Genomic DNA, 14,568 nt, shown 5'->3' with positions numbered 1-14,568 from the left:
GGTATCCTGAATGAGATACCCAAGATGTAGAGTTTATACAGGCCCTCTCAACTTCCTCACAACACACCAGACCGGGAATTCAATACCCTGCTCCGGCAGGTATAAGTATCTACTCTCTGTTCATCTACCTGGCTTATTTCTATATACTAATGGCACTATGCGATTTAGCAACCTCAACAGGCTTTATGCGGGTTATCACCAATGCCTGGAGTTGTGAGCTGTCATTTCGGTGGTTGCAAAAGCGTTGAATCAGCATAGACTCCCACTCAAACTGGTTCATTATCTAAGCTTGGGCCGGCGCCTTCCCTTCGCCATCTGGTTTGTATACAACGCCTCAATCTGCAATTCCTATCCAGATCCTGAAGAGCAATCATCACAATAAATCATCATTGGCTTCAACAATTAATCCCAATACCATATGTAAGTACCCTTACACCTCGATTGGTCTACAACAAATGGCGCCTGAGGTAGACGTGAGGACAAAAACTGAAGCTATATGGATGTACACTAGAGGCTTTCGGATGAATGGGCATTTCCGCCTCCTGGACTTGGCTCTCAATCAGGAAGTCTAGAATCATATTTTGACTTGGTACATGTGTATCTATTGTTTGTGAGTCAGATGTAAAATCGAATGCCGACACTAGGTATTTCTGTATCATGCTACATGGACGTATAAGTCTTTTCCATACTTTAGAGCAAGAGCTGAAGTGGGGAGAATTAAAATCAAGAAGCTAAAGTGCAGAGCGGTGATAATTTAGCCCGTGGGAAAGCCATATATTCAATCTCGCAGAGTCAAGCAAAAATCAAGAATCTCAAAGAGCCAAGTATCCGTCGAGAGTATGTATCGAGTAGAGGAGAAATAAGAATAGCAACGCCGTCCATGTAAGATTGAGTCCGTCCGCATCCAACGCCAATTCGTTAAAAGCATTCATTCATAAAGTTCGGTAGGCATGTTCACCAATCTAGCTGTCGACCAAATCACCAATCCTTTCCCAACAAGCTGCCGGTTGATTGGGAATCGGTCATATCAATGATGCCACTGGATTGGACACTCTGAACATCCGTCGCAGAAGGTGGTCGATCGACTTCAACTGGTTCATCATCCAGTCTTTCGGTTCGACCATCTTCGGACTTATCGACTTCCTCCCAGTCATCCTCGCTCTTATCCTCCATGTAGATCCTACTTCTCTGTCCATCGTTTGCGTTAATCTTTTGCTTTTTGCTCCCCGGCTGGCCATCCAATGTAGGGTCCACAGTCGGGGGGTCAGGAAGTTTGGCTGCGAGCAAATCTAGCGACGGTGAAGACTCACCGTCGGCGATTGATTGAGATTCGGCTTTCGGGGCACTTCCACTCGGAAGGTCTTGTTCAACCGGTGGAAAAACCGAACTAATACCGGTCAGCAATGCCATGAAGTCAAGTGAAGAGTAACGCGAGAAACACTTACGGGATCGTCTCCTCGTAGGCAACCTCATCTTTGCGTTCAAAGTTGCAAAATATAATCATTTCCAGCTTCCCAATATTGTTTGGGTTCTCCAGAAACCTTCGAGTCTCATCGAGAGCAGCTCGAGCTGCTTCTTCACTGGGGTATCCGTAAACGCCGGTGCTGATCGCCGAGAACGCGATGCTCTTCATATCATTTTCCACGGCGAGCTCGAGACTCCGTCGGTAGCAGCTCCGCAGAAGTGCCTCCGGCCGGTCATCGCCCCCGCGTAGTTCGTAACGGTAAATGGGTCCGACGGTGTGGATGACCCTCTTACATGGGAGGTTGTAGGCTGATGTTATCTTGGCATCACCGGTATCACATCCATCCAAGACTCGACATTCCTGCAGTAGGTTGGGTCCAGCAGCGCGGTGGATCGCACCGTCTACGCCTCCGCCGCCCAGAAGGGATCTGTTTGCTGCATTGACAATGCAATCTACGCCTTGCAGTTTGGTTATATCATTGCGAATAAGAGAGATGGTATCATTCAAAGGTTTTGAGGGCTGTGACAGGGGGCATGAAATCGGAACCAGACGACCCAGTTTATAAAGCAGAGAGACCGTCGGGATCTCCGTGATAGGTACGTATGGGGCCGCCATGTTGCAAATCGAATGCAGCCTCACCAACACCAAGTCGAGTAAGGCCTCGGTTGAAGACTAGGGTTGTCTCACGTGTCAGCTGGGTAGTCTGTGTAGAAATAATCAGGCCTCGTCGGCATTCGATCAGCCAGAGTGACAATCAACTCCGACCCTAATCAATAGAATACAAGCACGACAACGGTGATGCTGATCTTTGGGAGCTGTCAACGCTGGTGGTGGGGAGCTCCCCCGCACGTGAGCGCACATGATCGGTGTTATCGATAAGACCTCCGATCTAATCTTATCGACATCACGTGGTTGGTGATGCAGCCCTAGCTGCCCGCCAATAATGAACAACCCTCACAATGACTCTAGATTGACGACAGATAATGCTACAGTGATGCCAGACAAACTCGTAGTCTAGCGGGCCGGAAACAAGGTGTACAGTACTAATGTATTCTCTTTACTTAATGTTGACCGCGGGTTCCTGTTCTGGCCTAGCGCCTACGCGCGTCTTTGTTAGATAGTGTCACGTAGCTAAGGCCTCATCAGTAGAACAATCAATGATTTCAACCTCCCTGAGAGTTTATCACTTAATATTGTCGTGCATTGTAAGCCATACTTCCATAACATTCATCGAAGCCTTGTAACAAAATGGATCCTGAAGAAAACAGAAACTCTTGGTGACTAATTGAAAGGTTGCTACATATCATTGGTGGTTAGTCGAGCGGTGTGGTATTATGCTATGCAGCGGCAGAACCAGTATCAGCCTTCCGAGTCATGCCCCGACCCACGGCAGAGCTTTTCTCGGCAAAGGGAAAATATAAAACAGGCTCAAGGGACCACTTTTATACCATTTCCTGGCATTCAAAAGACAAGAGCAGATATATAGTACGTGCATATAACTCTAATATGTAAGTGGTGAGAAATAGCAAGCAAAAATTTAGAAAAACAACAAACCAACACTCTCCCTCGGTCAATATCAAGACTCTTGACATATCAAAAAGATATTTGAATGTTTAGCATGTCCTGGTTTCGATCCAGGGACCTATTTTTTTGTTAGGAATCGAATTGTGATTGGCTGGTGAAAGGACAAATCGTACCTCCGGGTTATGAGCCCGGCCTGTTTACATGTTAGTTTATTGACCAAGTTCTATTGTATCACGTGATTCAACTTACGCTCTTCCCCTGAGCTAACATGCTTTAGTTGGTGGAAGGACTTATAGGAGAAGGAATATATGAAGATTTAAATTGTGTAAATCAAAATATAGGCTTTTAGCTTGAGATTCCATCGACACGACCCAGTCGGGATTAGCCTACTTATACCAGGTTTTATGGATAGTATAGTGGTACTCATCTACCAAATGACAAGCTTAAATATCTAGAAAACTATCTCTTATCAGGAGAATTTGTGTTTAGGAGTTGTTGCTGCGTAGCCGCTGTGAAGGCATGTAACCTACAACAAAGAGGACTACGGGCCGAGGGATGTGAATGCGGGTTAGAACTATGCAAACGTAGGCAAATCAGATGTCCAACATAATCAATAACATCCTGGATGATGTGTTAGGCCTATAGGGAAGTGACAAGTCCGGAGACACCGTACCCTTCTCACTGACCCGCGAGAAATTCACGCTCATTGGAGATATATATCATTACCATACTTGAAGTAGATTACCGCAAGCAACTAATTTTCAGAACAAAAAGCAATACTGTCCGTAGACTATCAACTACCAACCCTCAAGATATCCACCTGCGAGGTACATACCCACACGCAATACCTAGCGATTCTATCGACTGCAATAAGGCCCGGGCCCCCGATTACTGGAATTTTGATAACCTGCCTTGACCCCTCGTTGAGAGAAATGACAGAGATATGTAATTCCATGATTCTCGACGTTGGCTGGTTTAGGGCTTTTGTCAACTTACCAAATTGGGGCTGGTAGACCAGGCGAGGAATACTTCAGGCAGCAGTCGTGAGTGTTTAGCATCCCAACTGCCCACGAACATACCACATCAATATTACACACCGGTCATATCCATGTTCTGGACAAGATGGTGATTATACAATGCCCCTTTATGGGTTAATGCCTCCACCCACATGTTCAACACCATTCGCGCAAAAAATGCGCAATGTCTCGCTCTGGCAACATCGCTGTACATTCGTAACGGCTCGCTAAATCTGGCTCCATCCTATGGCCCTATCGTTATTCTATGACAGCTTTTGTACAAACAACAGCTGTTTTTGCTGTGCTTTCTTGTCATATCCTGCTCTTAGACCCCTTTAATCACCACACAAAGAAATGTATCCCAAACACCTGCCCCGTCTTTCTCAAAAGCAGTGGCATTCGTCTCCGTGGCAATATTGTCAGTTTATCACGATGCACATCGGACTTGACAGCACTACCCCCAGGGATGATTAGGCCGAGCATACCATCGGCTGGTTTTTCTGGTTATGCCGCCGACGTCAAACCAGCTGTACCTCACCTCAGCCATTCTCCCGGCAAACAGACTCCAAAACGGTTCCACAAACAGAATCTGTGAAATCTATACAATTGGCGCAATCCACATGGCCCTGAAAATGGGTATTCTCTGTGACAGTACGTAGACCCAAACAAACCATCCACTTTCTGATATGATGGCTCAATATAATTCAGACCCGAGAGAATGTCGGATGTTTTGTTCCAGAGCCTCAGAGCTAATGATGCTCCCAACTTCAGTAGGAGGGAACGGATTCGATTGTTTGGTTTTCGCAACATTTCCTTCGCTTTGCTCCCTCTGAACTGCTTGGGAATTGTCCCCCCAGGCCAGACCGAACAACTCTCTACTAATAATGCCATTCCCAAGAAGAATTTCCGTCTTACCCTTCCCCGTAAAAGGACTCCCCATAAACAGCGACTAAAAGCGCTAGCTTGGTATTTAATAGCTCATTGCGCAAGCAGCGGTACTTTACCCATGCTTGGTGGATGAGCAAGAACAACATCCCGGTTGCCTATTATCCCCACAGAATAAAGCTGGGGATCACAATTACTTTTTCTTCCATGTATACCAGCAGTTGTCAAAGATCCATAGGACTGCATTTATTTCCTGTGCATATGACGGCGATTTGGAAACCTCCAGTCTTGGAGTCATTTTCGCGCTTGAATGGTGGCCCTTATGATTGCCATTGAAACCCACCTTTAGTAGGGGATACACGCATGGCGTATTCAGAAATACTAGAGGGCTGCAACTGAGCAATTTCTGCATCAATTGACTGATGTACCCCCTCGCGTGGAATCCATTGGGAGCCGTTTGTGACACTATATATCTGGTTCCTATAGGCCACGCATGACCAATGACTGGACCCTATATCGCCGGTTGAACTTTGACAAGGTTTGTACAGTTGGGCATAACGTGGAGGTGATTTAAGCTGCAATATGTGAGGCATCTGTAGAGAAACACTTGCGCTACGCAAAGGAAGAGATGGTGATTGGGGAATGTGATACTGTAACGTGGGCTGTGCTGAGCTTGATAGTGATCTATTAGATCTGGTGATAGATGCACGAGCCCCCTCCGAGATTTTCAAAGAAGTAATGAGAAGTACCTTTGTCTCCAATAAACCGGGTTCCATCATCCGATTCCCATGTCCGGCTTTCGCTCTTACTGTCTTTATGTGTGCTTTTGATTGCTATTCTCTAATCATTAAACGCCACTCGGAAACAGTGTGTATATAAAGTGCTATAGTCATTTTAGATGTGAACTTGAGTTTCCAATATCTTAATGATCTAGGTTAAAAAGAAAATGGCGGCCATGTGGCTCAAAGAGATGAGAAGTGCGAGAAAATGAACTAGGAAGAGTACAATAATCAAAAAAAGAAGTGCATCATCCGTGAATCGAACACGGGCCTCATCGATGGCAACGATGAATTCTACCACTAGACCAATGATGCTTCTTATTGAATGAAACTAAGGTTTTTAATATTGTATTCTCAAAATGCTTTCATATTGTGCTTCTACGCTCCCTAGAGAAGTCTTCCGTCTTCTTGTAAAATAAGATCAATTCATTGGAGTTACGATAATTGCACTGTTCTTCTTGATTATACTTCACACCAACCTAACCTGCGGCGCATCGGTTAAATTATGGGTGTGGTGCGATATTAATCTTCCTAGGCGACGGTCATCCCTGGTGCCCTGTTAGTGACGAGAATCCATCACGCCTGATGTAGACGCAATGTCAGCCAGACGGGTCAAGGAGCCCCTGATGGAATATCTTCACGCCAGCATCTCATGATAGCAAACTAGATGAGGCAATGTAAAGATCCACGCACTCATATATGAGAATTCATGGCTTCAGAAGATACAGGGGTGAAACACATGGCGTGCCCTTGCAGCATATATTCAAAATAACTGATCGATGTCTTGCCTATACCTGCGTAGCAAAGGTTTGGTATATCACTATTCATGGACGGTACACAGTCAATGACCTCAACAGTAACTTGTATTTAAGCGACAACGCTATAAATGGCGCCGGGGCGTTTCTCAGGTGATCACACCAAAGGCATGCCTCTTCCAGGGCATACCCGGTGATCGAGTCGCTCGCTTGCTTGATATCGTCAATGCCTGGATATGATTGGCCATGAATGCTTAGCCGACTGGTTTGGTAGGATGAAGCGAACGTCGCTACCAAGTATGCAGTCTATATCCAAGCACCCATGCTAGACACTGCCCCAAGCCTAGTGCCAACAAGGGATGACTTATCACTGGCGATTATTTTCGGATAATCGGCATTGCCACACTTCAGTAGATCGAGGCAGAGCTTGTATATTAAAAGCAGTATCACATCAGAAGGCTCCGCTACGCGGCTCTGCATTTTCCACAAAAGTGTTAGCTCTCCTAGACTACTGATAGAGGACCCTAAATAAACAGTTGAGCATAAGGTTTACACAAATATGAGGCCGACCCACTATAATTTCAAGCAAAAAGGGCCCCCAAAGCTCGGCCAAGATTGCCTGAGTTGGGGAGATTCAGCTGTTTTCCAAGTTCACCATTCCATCCCTTCGAGGTTTCGCTGTACTATGCAGCCCAAAAGCAACATTGAGGAGTGGCGACTCAGCGGGTTGTTCTTTGGATAAGAAGGGTATGGAAGTGGAAGGGCTATGGAGTAAATGTGCCATTGAGACATGCTGGAGATCGACACACCGCTTGGCATTTTGGGATTGGTGCTCCGTCAGTCTACCAGGGGCAGTGATTGGTAACACGCGAAGGATGGTGCATAGCCCCGTTGCGCCCAACAGTAGGGCAAAGAACGGTAGACTCGGCTTGGCTCTTGTTTGCCCAGTCCGAGAAATTCCCATCTAGGAGTATTGATATGGCGTATGGATTTGTATAATCATATGTATGTACTTGGGATTATATTATCCGAAAGAATTTTGACCGGGGTCTGTCTTATGCACGGAGCATATTAGGGGCGTGCATGTTGCAGCGACAGAAGATCCTGCAGCATGATGGTATTACCGCAGAAGTTTAAGTTAAGAGGATATGCTTGTAGTTGTAACTCGGAGTCGAGCCGGGGCAGTGCAAGGTCTAAGCTATTGTTTAGCATGACGTATAGTGTGGAAGTTAATGGCGGCCACTAGAAGACATCTGGAAGCATTGCTGGATAGGCCAAATGTATGTTCACGTGGAGTAAGGGCGGGCGGTGCTGTCTCTAGTATGATGTAATTTTTCAGGGATCGCATAAAATCTCCCAAGGATCATTTTCATTTGGGCTCCCTAAAAGGGTAACTCGTATTCACTAATGTAGAGTTTCAATCGGAGTCTTTTAGATCACTTTTGCGGGCCAACCTATGATACGGCGGCACCAAAAGCACCTGATCACCCAGCAACGAACGGGGCCAAGAAAATGACTCAGCCTTGGGAGAAACCTTAGGCCATCCTTCTTTACGGGTCTTTTCCAACAACCTGCGCCGCAGCCAACGAATGCGCCCAGCTCGATCAAAGCTAGGCTGAAAACGGAATGATGGCCCCACCACTGCCCGGAACCCACCCGGACCCATTCAAGAAGCGGAGAAGATGCCTTAAGGTCAACCATCGGCAACACTTAGCTCATGCATAGTGAGAAGTACTTGTTATTTAATCTCTTCATCCTCCCTTCATTTCCGGCCCTGCTAACGGTATATATTCCAACTCTTCTCTTATTCTCTGTAACCTTGTATCATCGACCACCCCGTCGGAACTTGTTTACGTCGAAATATTTGGAAAGAAATCTACTCTTCACTAACCCGCAACCTTCTCCTGTTATTTCCCCCACTCTCTGAACCATATCCAACATGTCTGCCGAAGACTCAGTAGTAAACGGCAAGGCGCCCGCTCAGCCCGGCAGCCACCAACACCACTCCGGTCTTGTTAGTGTCCAACCCGCGCGCTTGGCCGATCTGCAGCCGAGGTATGCGCAGAGGCTCGAGCACGATGCTGAGAATCCGGAGGCTCATGGGTGGTATGCAGGCCTCAGTAAGTTTCCGATTTTATTTTTTTCCCACCTTGATTTACTTCATTTGAAGTGTTTTCCGAGTAATTTCGGACTCGCGATGGCTAACCTCTAATGTAGTTCATTCACTTGGAGAATGCATTGGATTCCTCGGTGCTATCCCCTGCTGCATCTGCTGCCCGAACCCCTATAAGCCTGTAGCTCAAGGTGAAGTTGGTCTCGTGTCGAAGTTTGGACGGTTCGTGAGCCCCGTGAATGGAAGAGTGAAGAAAGATGATTGTACTAACTTAGTCTTCAGCTTCGAACGTGCAGTCGACCCTGGCCTTGTTAAAGTCAACCCCCTGAGTGAGCACTTAACCGCAGTCGATGTGAAAATCCAGATCGTCGAGGTGCCTCGTCAGGTCTGTATGACCAAGGACAATGTCACGTTGAACCTGACATCTGTCATCTATTACCAAATCATCTCGCCCCACAAAGCCGCCTTCGGTATCAGCAATGTACGACAAGCGCTTGTGGAGCGCACTCAGACCACTTTGCGCCATGTCATCGGAGCGAGAGTCCTGCAAGATGTGATTGAACGCCGTGAGGAGATTGCCCAGTCGACCTCGGAGATCATCGAAGACGTAGCTGCCGGATGGGGTGTGCAGGTCGAGTCCATGCTTATTAAGGATATTATCTTCAGCGATGATTTGCAGGATTCGCTTTCGATGGCGGCTCAGTCTAAGCGAATTGGTGAGAGTAAGGTCATTGCCGCTCGCGCCGAAGTTGAATCGGCCAAGTTGATGCGTCAGGTATGTCTTCTTGTGTACACGATAAATTGGCGAGTAATAGCTAATCTTCTCCTCTAGGCCGCTGATATTCTTTCCTCTGCTCCGGCTATGCAAATCCGGTACCTCGAGGCGATGCAAGCGATGGCCAAGACAGCAAACAGCAAAGTCATATTCTTGCCCGCCATGAATCAAAGCGTGCAGCAACAACTTGCCGCTGCTGACAATGCCGGCGAGGGACCTAGCCGCTACGGAACCGGCAATGTAGACGACGGTTTTCAGCGCGCTATGAACGCACGGGTGGTCGAGGATATTTGACGAATGAGTCCTCCCAAACCCCGAAGGATACGAGATGACTGATTTTGAACGACATACGGTAATTCCGACTGAAAACTTTCGACTGCATGTTTATAATGATGAGGCCTTTTTGCGGGCAGTTTCGTGCTTTTCTATACCACCTAATCTTTGTTTCTTTTTGTTGTTTGAATGGACTGACGATACCCATCCTCTTCCCTGTCTCTGCTTGGGTGAAGATTGAGCTTGGTTGTGTGATTAATCAGATATAGTTTGCTATTCATTGTCAATAATTGAAATGTCTCTCTTTGAGCCTGGTCATCGTCGAGTCCTTAGTGTAATTCAAGAAATAATATATTGATTTCTGGCCTCATATTTCCACATATAATGTAAACCATGGGGACGACGGAGTAGTCCAAGGCGGTGAATCCATTTCGTGGGGCGCAGTGGGCGTCGCATTGCCGCAGGTCTGGACAACAGGCTACCTCCCACTGCCCTGTACCTAGATAGCTATAGACCGTCGTCATTCCAACTTGAAGACCGACGTCCTTGAATTAGCTCATGCTATAGCACTCCTCAGGGCAATCCTGCCCCCCCCAATGCCTCCGTAAAGGTGCTCCTTATCCGAATAAATGGCTCCATCACAGAATATAGGACCAGCTCGCGCAGCTGCCCGAACACCCATCTCACGACCTTCGTTCGATATCACACCCGATTTCACCGACCCATCCTTTGACCCCGCTGAATTCCTGAATGATGTCCTCCCTCCGCTGACGCTGGCGTCACCGCAATCCTACACCCCTCGGGGCTCGACGGCCGTTTCCCTTGCCGAGTTATCGACCCAAGTGCAATCGATTCTTACACAGATAAACGCGCAGAATGTTCGACTCTCAAATAATCTGACTCAGCTGACTGATGAAATTTTACGGAGTGGCAATCGCCTCGCCTACGAAGTTGAAGTTCTGCGCGGCGAAGCAATCGGGCTGTCCGAGACCCTGACGGAAGCCTTACGAGATGATATTGCGAGGTTCGTTCCGGATACCGTAGAATCGAACCGGGAGGGCAATCCGGAATCAGAAGACGGCGGAGAAGAAACGCAGGCAGTAGATAATGGAGAGGAGACTGTCCAGGATCCCGAATTTATCACGAAGCTACGAACCCTGAACCAAGTACGAGCCCGCCTGGAAGAAGTTGTCCAGACTTTTGGAGATTCTATGGAATGGCCGCTACCGCCGTCTGAGACTTCATTGACGTCGTCTTTCATTTCCGTTTCAGCCCCAGAACCAGGCTCAGAGGCTCAGAGTCAAGAGGAGAAGGGCCAGGAGGTTGCGAAGAAGCTGCGCACCGAAGTGACGGAGCTTCTCGATAGCAATGGTGGAAGGGAAGAAGGGTTGGAAGCTGCTACAAGGCGGGTTGAGACTCTACGAGTGCTGGCGACCGTGTGGAAAGGAACCGCAGAGGAGAAGGCGCGAACTAGGTTTGTGGATAGTTTGGCGAAGATGATCGATGACCGGCGGCGGACGCTGGAGAACCAGAGTAAAATCAATTCATCTCAGCAACAGGGGAAGCCACCAGTTGGCCATCGGCGCCAGGAAAGTGAAGGGCCGGGAGGTGGTATCTTCAAAAATCTGCAGCGACTACGGGAGGAGATCTATCTTGAATGATAGGTTGCATTTTTTTTTTTCGCTGTGTATATAGTACTAGACTAGAAACGTTTCATGTCCGAGATGCGTTAAGATACATACATGCAACGGGCCAAGACCGGAGATGGGATGACGAGATATACCGATGACGCGGCCGATGGTGAGTTAAGATATGGCATAAGGCTTCATTGTTAGCTGTCATTCTTGGCAAAATGATAACTGCAACTCCTGTGGGAATCTCTATCCGGATTTATTCTATTCAAGTGAATGAATATTGCGGGCCAGACTTCAGTCAAGAGCCGTGGGGAGTCAAAAGATAATCTCCTGTCGCACGCGGAAAATGCGAAAAGGGTCCCCACCGTCTACGTAAATCACCCCCCAATCTCGTCGCAATTCATCGCTTGTTGCAACGTACGCTTTTTTAAACTTCAGGTCATACAACTTTAATAAACCCACTTCCTCTTCTTTCGTTGACAGTCTGCCATCTTGAGTTTTGGCGGCTGTAACGTCCGCTATCATTCTCTGGTTCTTTTCACCATCTTGTCGTCATTACCCCCGACTGAATACTTTTGATGCGCCGACACGATATGGCACCTGGCTGTTGTCATTGAGTTCCTATCACTCTGATCAAAGATCTTACTGCAGGAATGCTTATCTTCCGGTGATCTCCAACCACGTTCGCTGAACGCTGAAGTCAGTCTCGCACGGTCAGCAGGACTGACGTCTCCTGGACTGCCTGTCCTTGTCCAAGGACTTTGTCTCAACGTATACTTCGCGCGCGCTTAGAATGGCTACTCTGGGGGCTCCCAATGGCCCCTGGGCCGACCGATATCATTCGGCGCGATTCACGATAACGACGCACTTACAGCAGCTTTACCATTTTCGACCGAGGGCTCGACCGACGAGAACTCTGTTCCTTGCAGTTACAGCATTCCTGCTTTTCATTGTCCTTCTGTCGCGTTCTCCCACTGAGGTGAGCTATCACAGAATGAATACCTCAGGATACAGACTAACCACTGTTCCGTCTATAGCCAGCCGTCAACTACTGGTTAAAATATCCATCATATCGTTCCTCTCAAGATCGCCCCGAAGACGTGCAAATCGTTCATACGGGGAGACCTACCCTCACCAGAAATGATACGCTTCCAGGCAACCTCCAGAAGAACAACCCATCATTCCACCTCGTCATTCCTGCAAAGAGAAAATCCCCGGCCCTTTGTCGCATGTTGACTTCCGCCATGATTCTGAACTATCCGCCACCAACACTGATTAACTATGGAAAACAACTTCCCGACGGGGCTAAGGAATATGATGTTATGAAGGACCGAATCGCCGGCATATATGAATTCCTCGACAAAACGCGGCACGTACAAGACAATGACTTCGTCCTCATCGTCGATGGGGCAGATTTCTTCTTCCAATTACCTCCAGATGTGTTGATCCAACGATTCCAAAAGCTTCTGAAGGAGAACAATGCGAGGCTGCAAGAAAAGTACGGTCTTGTGATGGTGGAAAAGGCCTTTGAACAGACCCCCCCGGAGACAGTGCAAAAGTATACCCAGAGAGTCCTATTCAGCGCCAGCAAGGAGTGCTGCCCTGGCCTCTCTCGTGATGCTGGATGTGTTGCAGCACCGGAGTCCAGCCTCCCCCCAGACATTTATGGGTGGAAGACCGACCGCTACCCGGACGGTACCCTTACTCGACCGCGGTGGATCAAGCCTGGCGCAGTGATCGGCCAAGTCGCAGATCTGAAGGCAATCTATGCCGAGATACTGCGCTTCGTTGAACACAACCACAATGCGCAAGGGGACTATGTCGCTCTGACCCAATTATTCGGACGGCAAGAGTACGTACGGGAACTGGAAAGGCGCAGAACTTCTAGCCCATTCATGGAATGGATGTATGCACAGATCGGCATTTCTGAAGCCTCGAATCTTACAGGGCTGAATCCGCGTCTGGAGACCGGACACCGGTACGAGTACGGTATTGGCGTTGACTATGAATCGCGACTTTTCTTTAACATGTGGAATTCCAAGAACGACGTGGAATGGCTACAGTACAACAATGTCTCCAAGACATCCTCCGTCCAGATGAAGCATGGCGTCCCACGGGAGAGGCGCCTTCTGCTTCCCGAGGACCTTAACCCCGAGCAAGTCAGCAATCCATTTACCCAACTCAAGGTTGGCAAAGATGAACCTCTCAACCCCCCTTACAATGCTACGCTGGACACCCTCCCAAACCCCCAGCATCGCTCCTGGCACAATCTCCCCCTGCTGACCAATATTCACTCGGCCGCCGTCCCTGCCCTGGTTCACCTAGACGGAGACCCAAAGCTGCGAGATACGTGGTGGTCGAAGATGTGGTATCACCCATGGGCACGAGCTCTTCTTCGCAAGTATGTGCGCTCCCCGAGTGGGTTCGAAGCCGCGGAGTCGGCCTTACTAGGAGGCCAAGAGTGGTGGGATTTGCGGGGCGGTAGGGGCGGTATTTGGACCGAGAAAGGCGAGTGGATTGATTACAGCGAAGTCTGTGTGGGCTATGAACGGGATCTGTTCAACGATGGCTTCGGAAAGTGGAGGAAAGAGGCCGGAGACTCCGATGAGCCGGTTTATAACCAGTTTGGCCAGTTGATCAAGGGCAAAGAAGACTGATTGCACTTGTTTGCTTTGAATTATGCCCGTCGCGCTACAATCGCCAGGTGCTTGCCTGCACCCAAATTTGAAAATGAACGACCCCTCGTTGTTTCATCGAATGCGGCATCCCCATTTTCATTTTCCTGCACATATTTACAGGTCTGGCTGCTAGTGCAGCACAAGCCATTGACCATGTTCCATGGCATCTATATACATACAACAATCGGTTTCCAAATATTCTTAATCGTGCCTTACCGACACGATGGATCTTGTTTCCTCCAGAAATGGCCTATTGACATTCTTGTACGATAATTATTCCTCAAAGGTATCCAAGACATACATGAGATACCTACAACATTTACCTATCTTCCACATAAAACACAAAAAACCAATGGATATCATTTTCATAAGTCAAAAAAAAGAAAAAGTTCAAGTAAATAAACCTACATCCAACCCCCATCTAACCCATCAAAGGAGAAAGAAAAATTAAAGAAATAGAAGTAAAAAAAAAGATACCGACCTAACCGGCCCCATTCATCCCCTGCCCCCTCCCCAACGTCCCCCGAATAATATTCAAAATAGCCACCACATCCTCGTCACTGAATCGCTCCTCCCTCTCCTCAATAACAGTATCCAACAGCGCAAGCGCCCCATAATCCTCCTCCCCCATTTCGCCCTCGTCCTCCGCAGCCCCCTCCCCATTAACATCA

The 14,568-nt window shown here is 47.9% G+C and overlaps 6 protein-coding genes and 1 non-coding gene across 7 annotated transcripts; 4 read left to right on the top strand and 3 right to left on the bottom strand.

The window, feature by feature from the left end:
* Positions 1–420: 420 nt before the first annotated feature.
* On the bottom strand, positions 421–2,241 carry BDV38DRAFT_244745 (macro domain-containing protein). Its single transcript, XM_032054360.1, has 2 exons — positions 1,446–2,241; positions 421–1,387 (listed from the first exon to the last, which is right to left on the bottom strand). Exons 1-2 carry the CDS (start codon positions 2,078–2,080, stop codon positions 979–981), a joined length of 1,044 nt encoding a protein of 347 aa, XP_031914550.1. The 5' UTR covers positions 2,081–2,241; the 3' UTR covers positions 421–978.
* A 1,474-nt stretch (positions 2,242–3,715) lies between these two features.
* BDV38DRAFT_244743 (uncharacterized protein) lies at positions 3,716–4,865 on the top strand. The gene has a single exon (XM_032054359.1). It carries the CDS (start codon positions 4,271–4,273, stop codon positions 4,598–4,600), a length of 330 nt encoding a protein of 109 aa, XP_031914549.1. The 5' UTR covers positions 3,716–4,270; the 3' UTR covers positions 4,601–4,865.
* Positions 4,866–4,941: 76 nt separating this feature from the next.
* On the bottom strand, positions 4,942–5,699 carry BDV38DRAFT_244742 (uncharacterized protein). The gene has a single exon (XM_032054358.1). The coding sequence runs from the start codon at positions 5,667–5,669 to the stop codon at positions 5,211–5,213; it is 459 nt and encodes a 152-aa protein (XP_031914548.1). The 5' UTR covers positions 5,670–5,699; the 3' UTR covers positions 4,942–5,210.
* Positions 5,700–5,913: 214 nt separating this feature from the next.
* BDV38DRAFT_t114 lies at positions 5,914–5,984 on the bottom strand. Its single transcript has one exon. It is a non-coding gene; the product is annotated as a tRNA-Gly (tRNA).
* Positions 5,985–7,854: 1,870 nt separating this feature from the next.
* BDV38DRAFT_244737 (slipin family protein) lies at positions 7,855–9,955 on the top strand. The gene is made up of 4 exons (XM_032054357.1): positions 7,855–8,544; positions 8,642–8,759; positions 8,820–9,312; positions 9,370–9,955. The coding sequence occupies exons 1-4, from the start codon at positions 8,364–8,366 to the stop codon at positions 9,604–9,606; spliced, it is 1,029 nt and encodes a 342-aa protein (XP_031914547.1). The 5' UTR covers positions 7,855–8,363; the 3' UTR covers positions 9,607–9,955.
* Positions 9,956–10,068: 113 nt separating this feature from the next.
* On the top strand, positions 10,069–11,264 carry BDV38DRAFT_72770 (uncharacterized protein). The gene has a single exon (XM_032063842.1). The coding sequence runs from the start codon at positions 10,215–10,217 to the stop codon at positions 11,244–11,246; it is 1,032 nt and encodes a 343-aa protein (XP_031914546.1). The 5' UTR covers positions 10,069–10,214; the 3' UTR covers positions 11,247–11,264.
* A 198-nt stretch (positions 11,265–11,462) lies between these two features.
* On the top strand, positions 11,463–14,165 carry BDV38DRAFT_244734 (glycosyltransferase domain-containing protein). The gene is made up of 2 exons (XM_032054356.1): positions 11,463–12,198; positions 12,257–14,165. The coding sequence occupies exons 1-2, from the start codon at positions 12,013–12,015 to the stop codon at positions 13,874–13,876; spliced, it is 1,806 nt and encodes a 601-aa protein (XP_031914545.1). The 5' UTR covers positions 11,463–12,012; the 3' UTR covers positions 13,877–14,165.
* Positions 14,166–14,568: the final 403 nt, after the last annotated feature.

The sequence above is a fragment of the Aspergillus pseudotamarii genome (genome assembly GCF_009193445.1).
Source record: "Aspergillus pseudotamarii strain CBS 117625 unplaced genomic scaffold BDV38scaffold_21, whole genome shotgun sequence".
NCBI classification, from domain to species: Eukaryota; Fungi; Ascomycota; class Eurotiomycetes; order Eurotiales; family Aspergillaceae; genus Aspergillus; species Aspergillus pseudotamarii.
The sequence above is the reverse complement of the archived record's forward strand: the minus strand, read 5'-3'. Positions and strand labels throughout refer to the sequence as shown.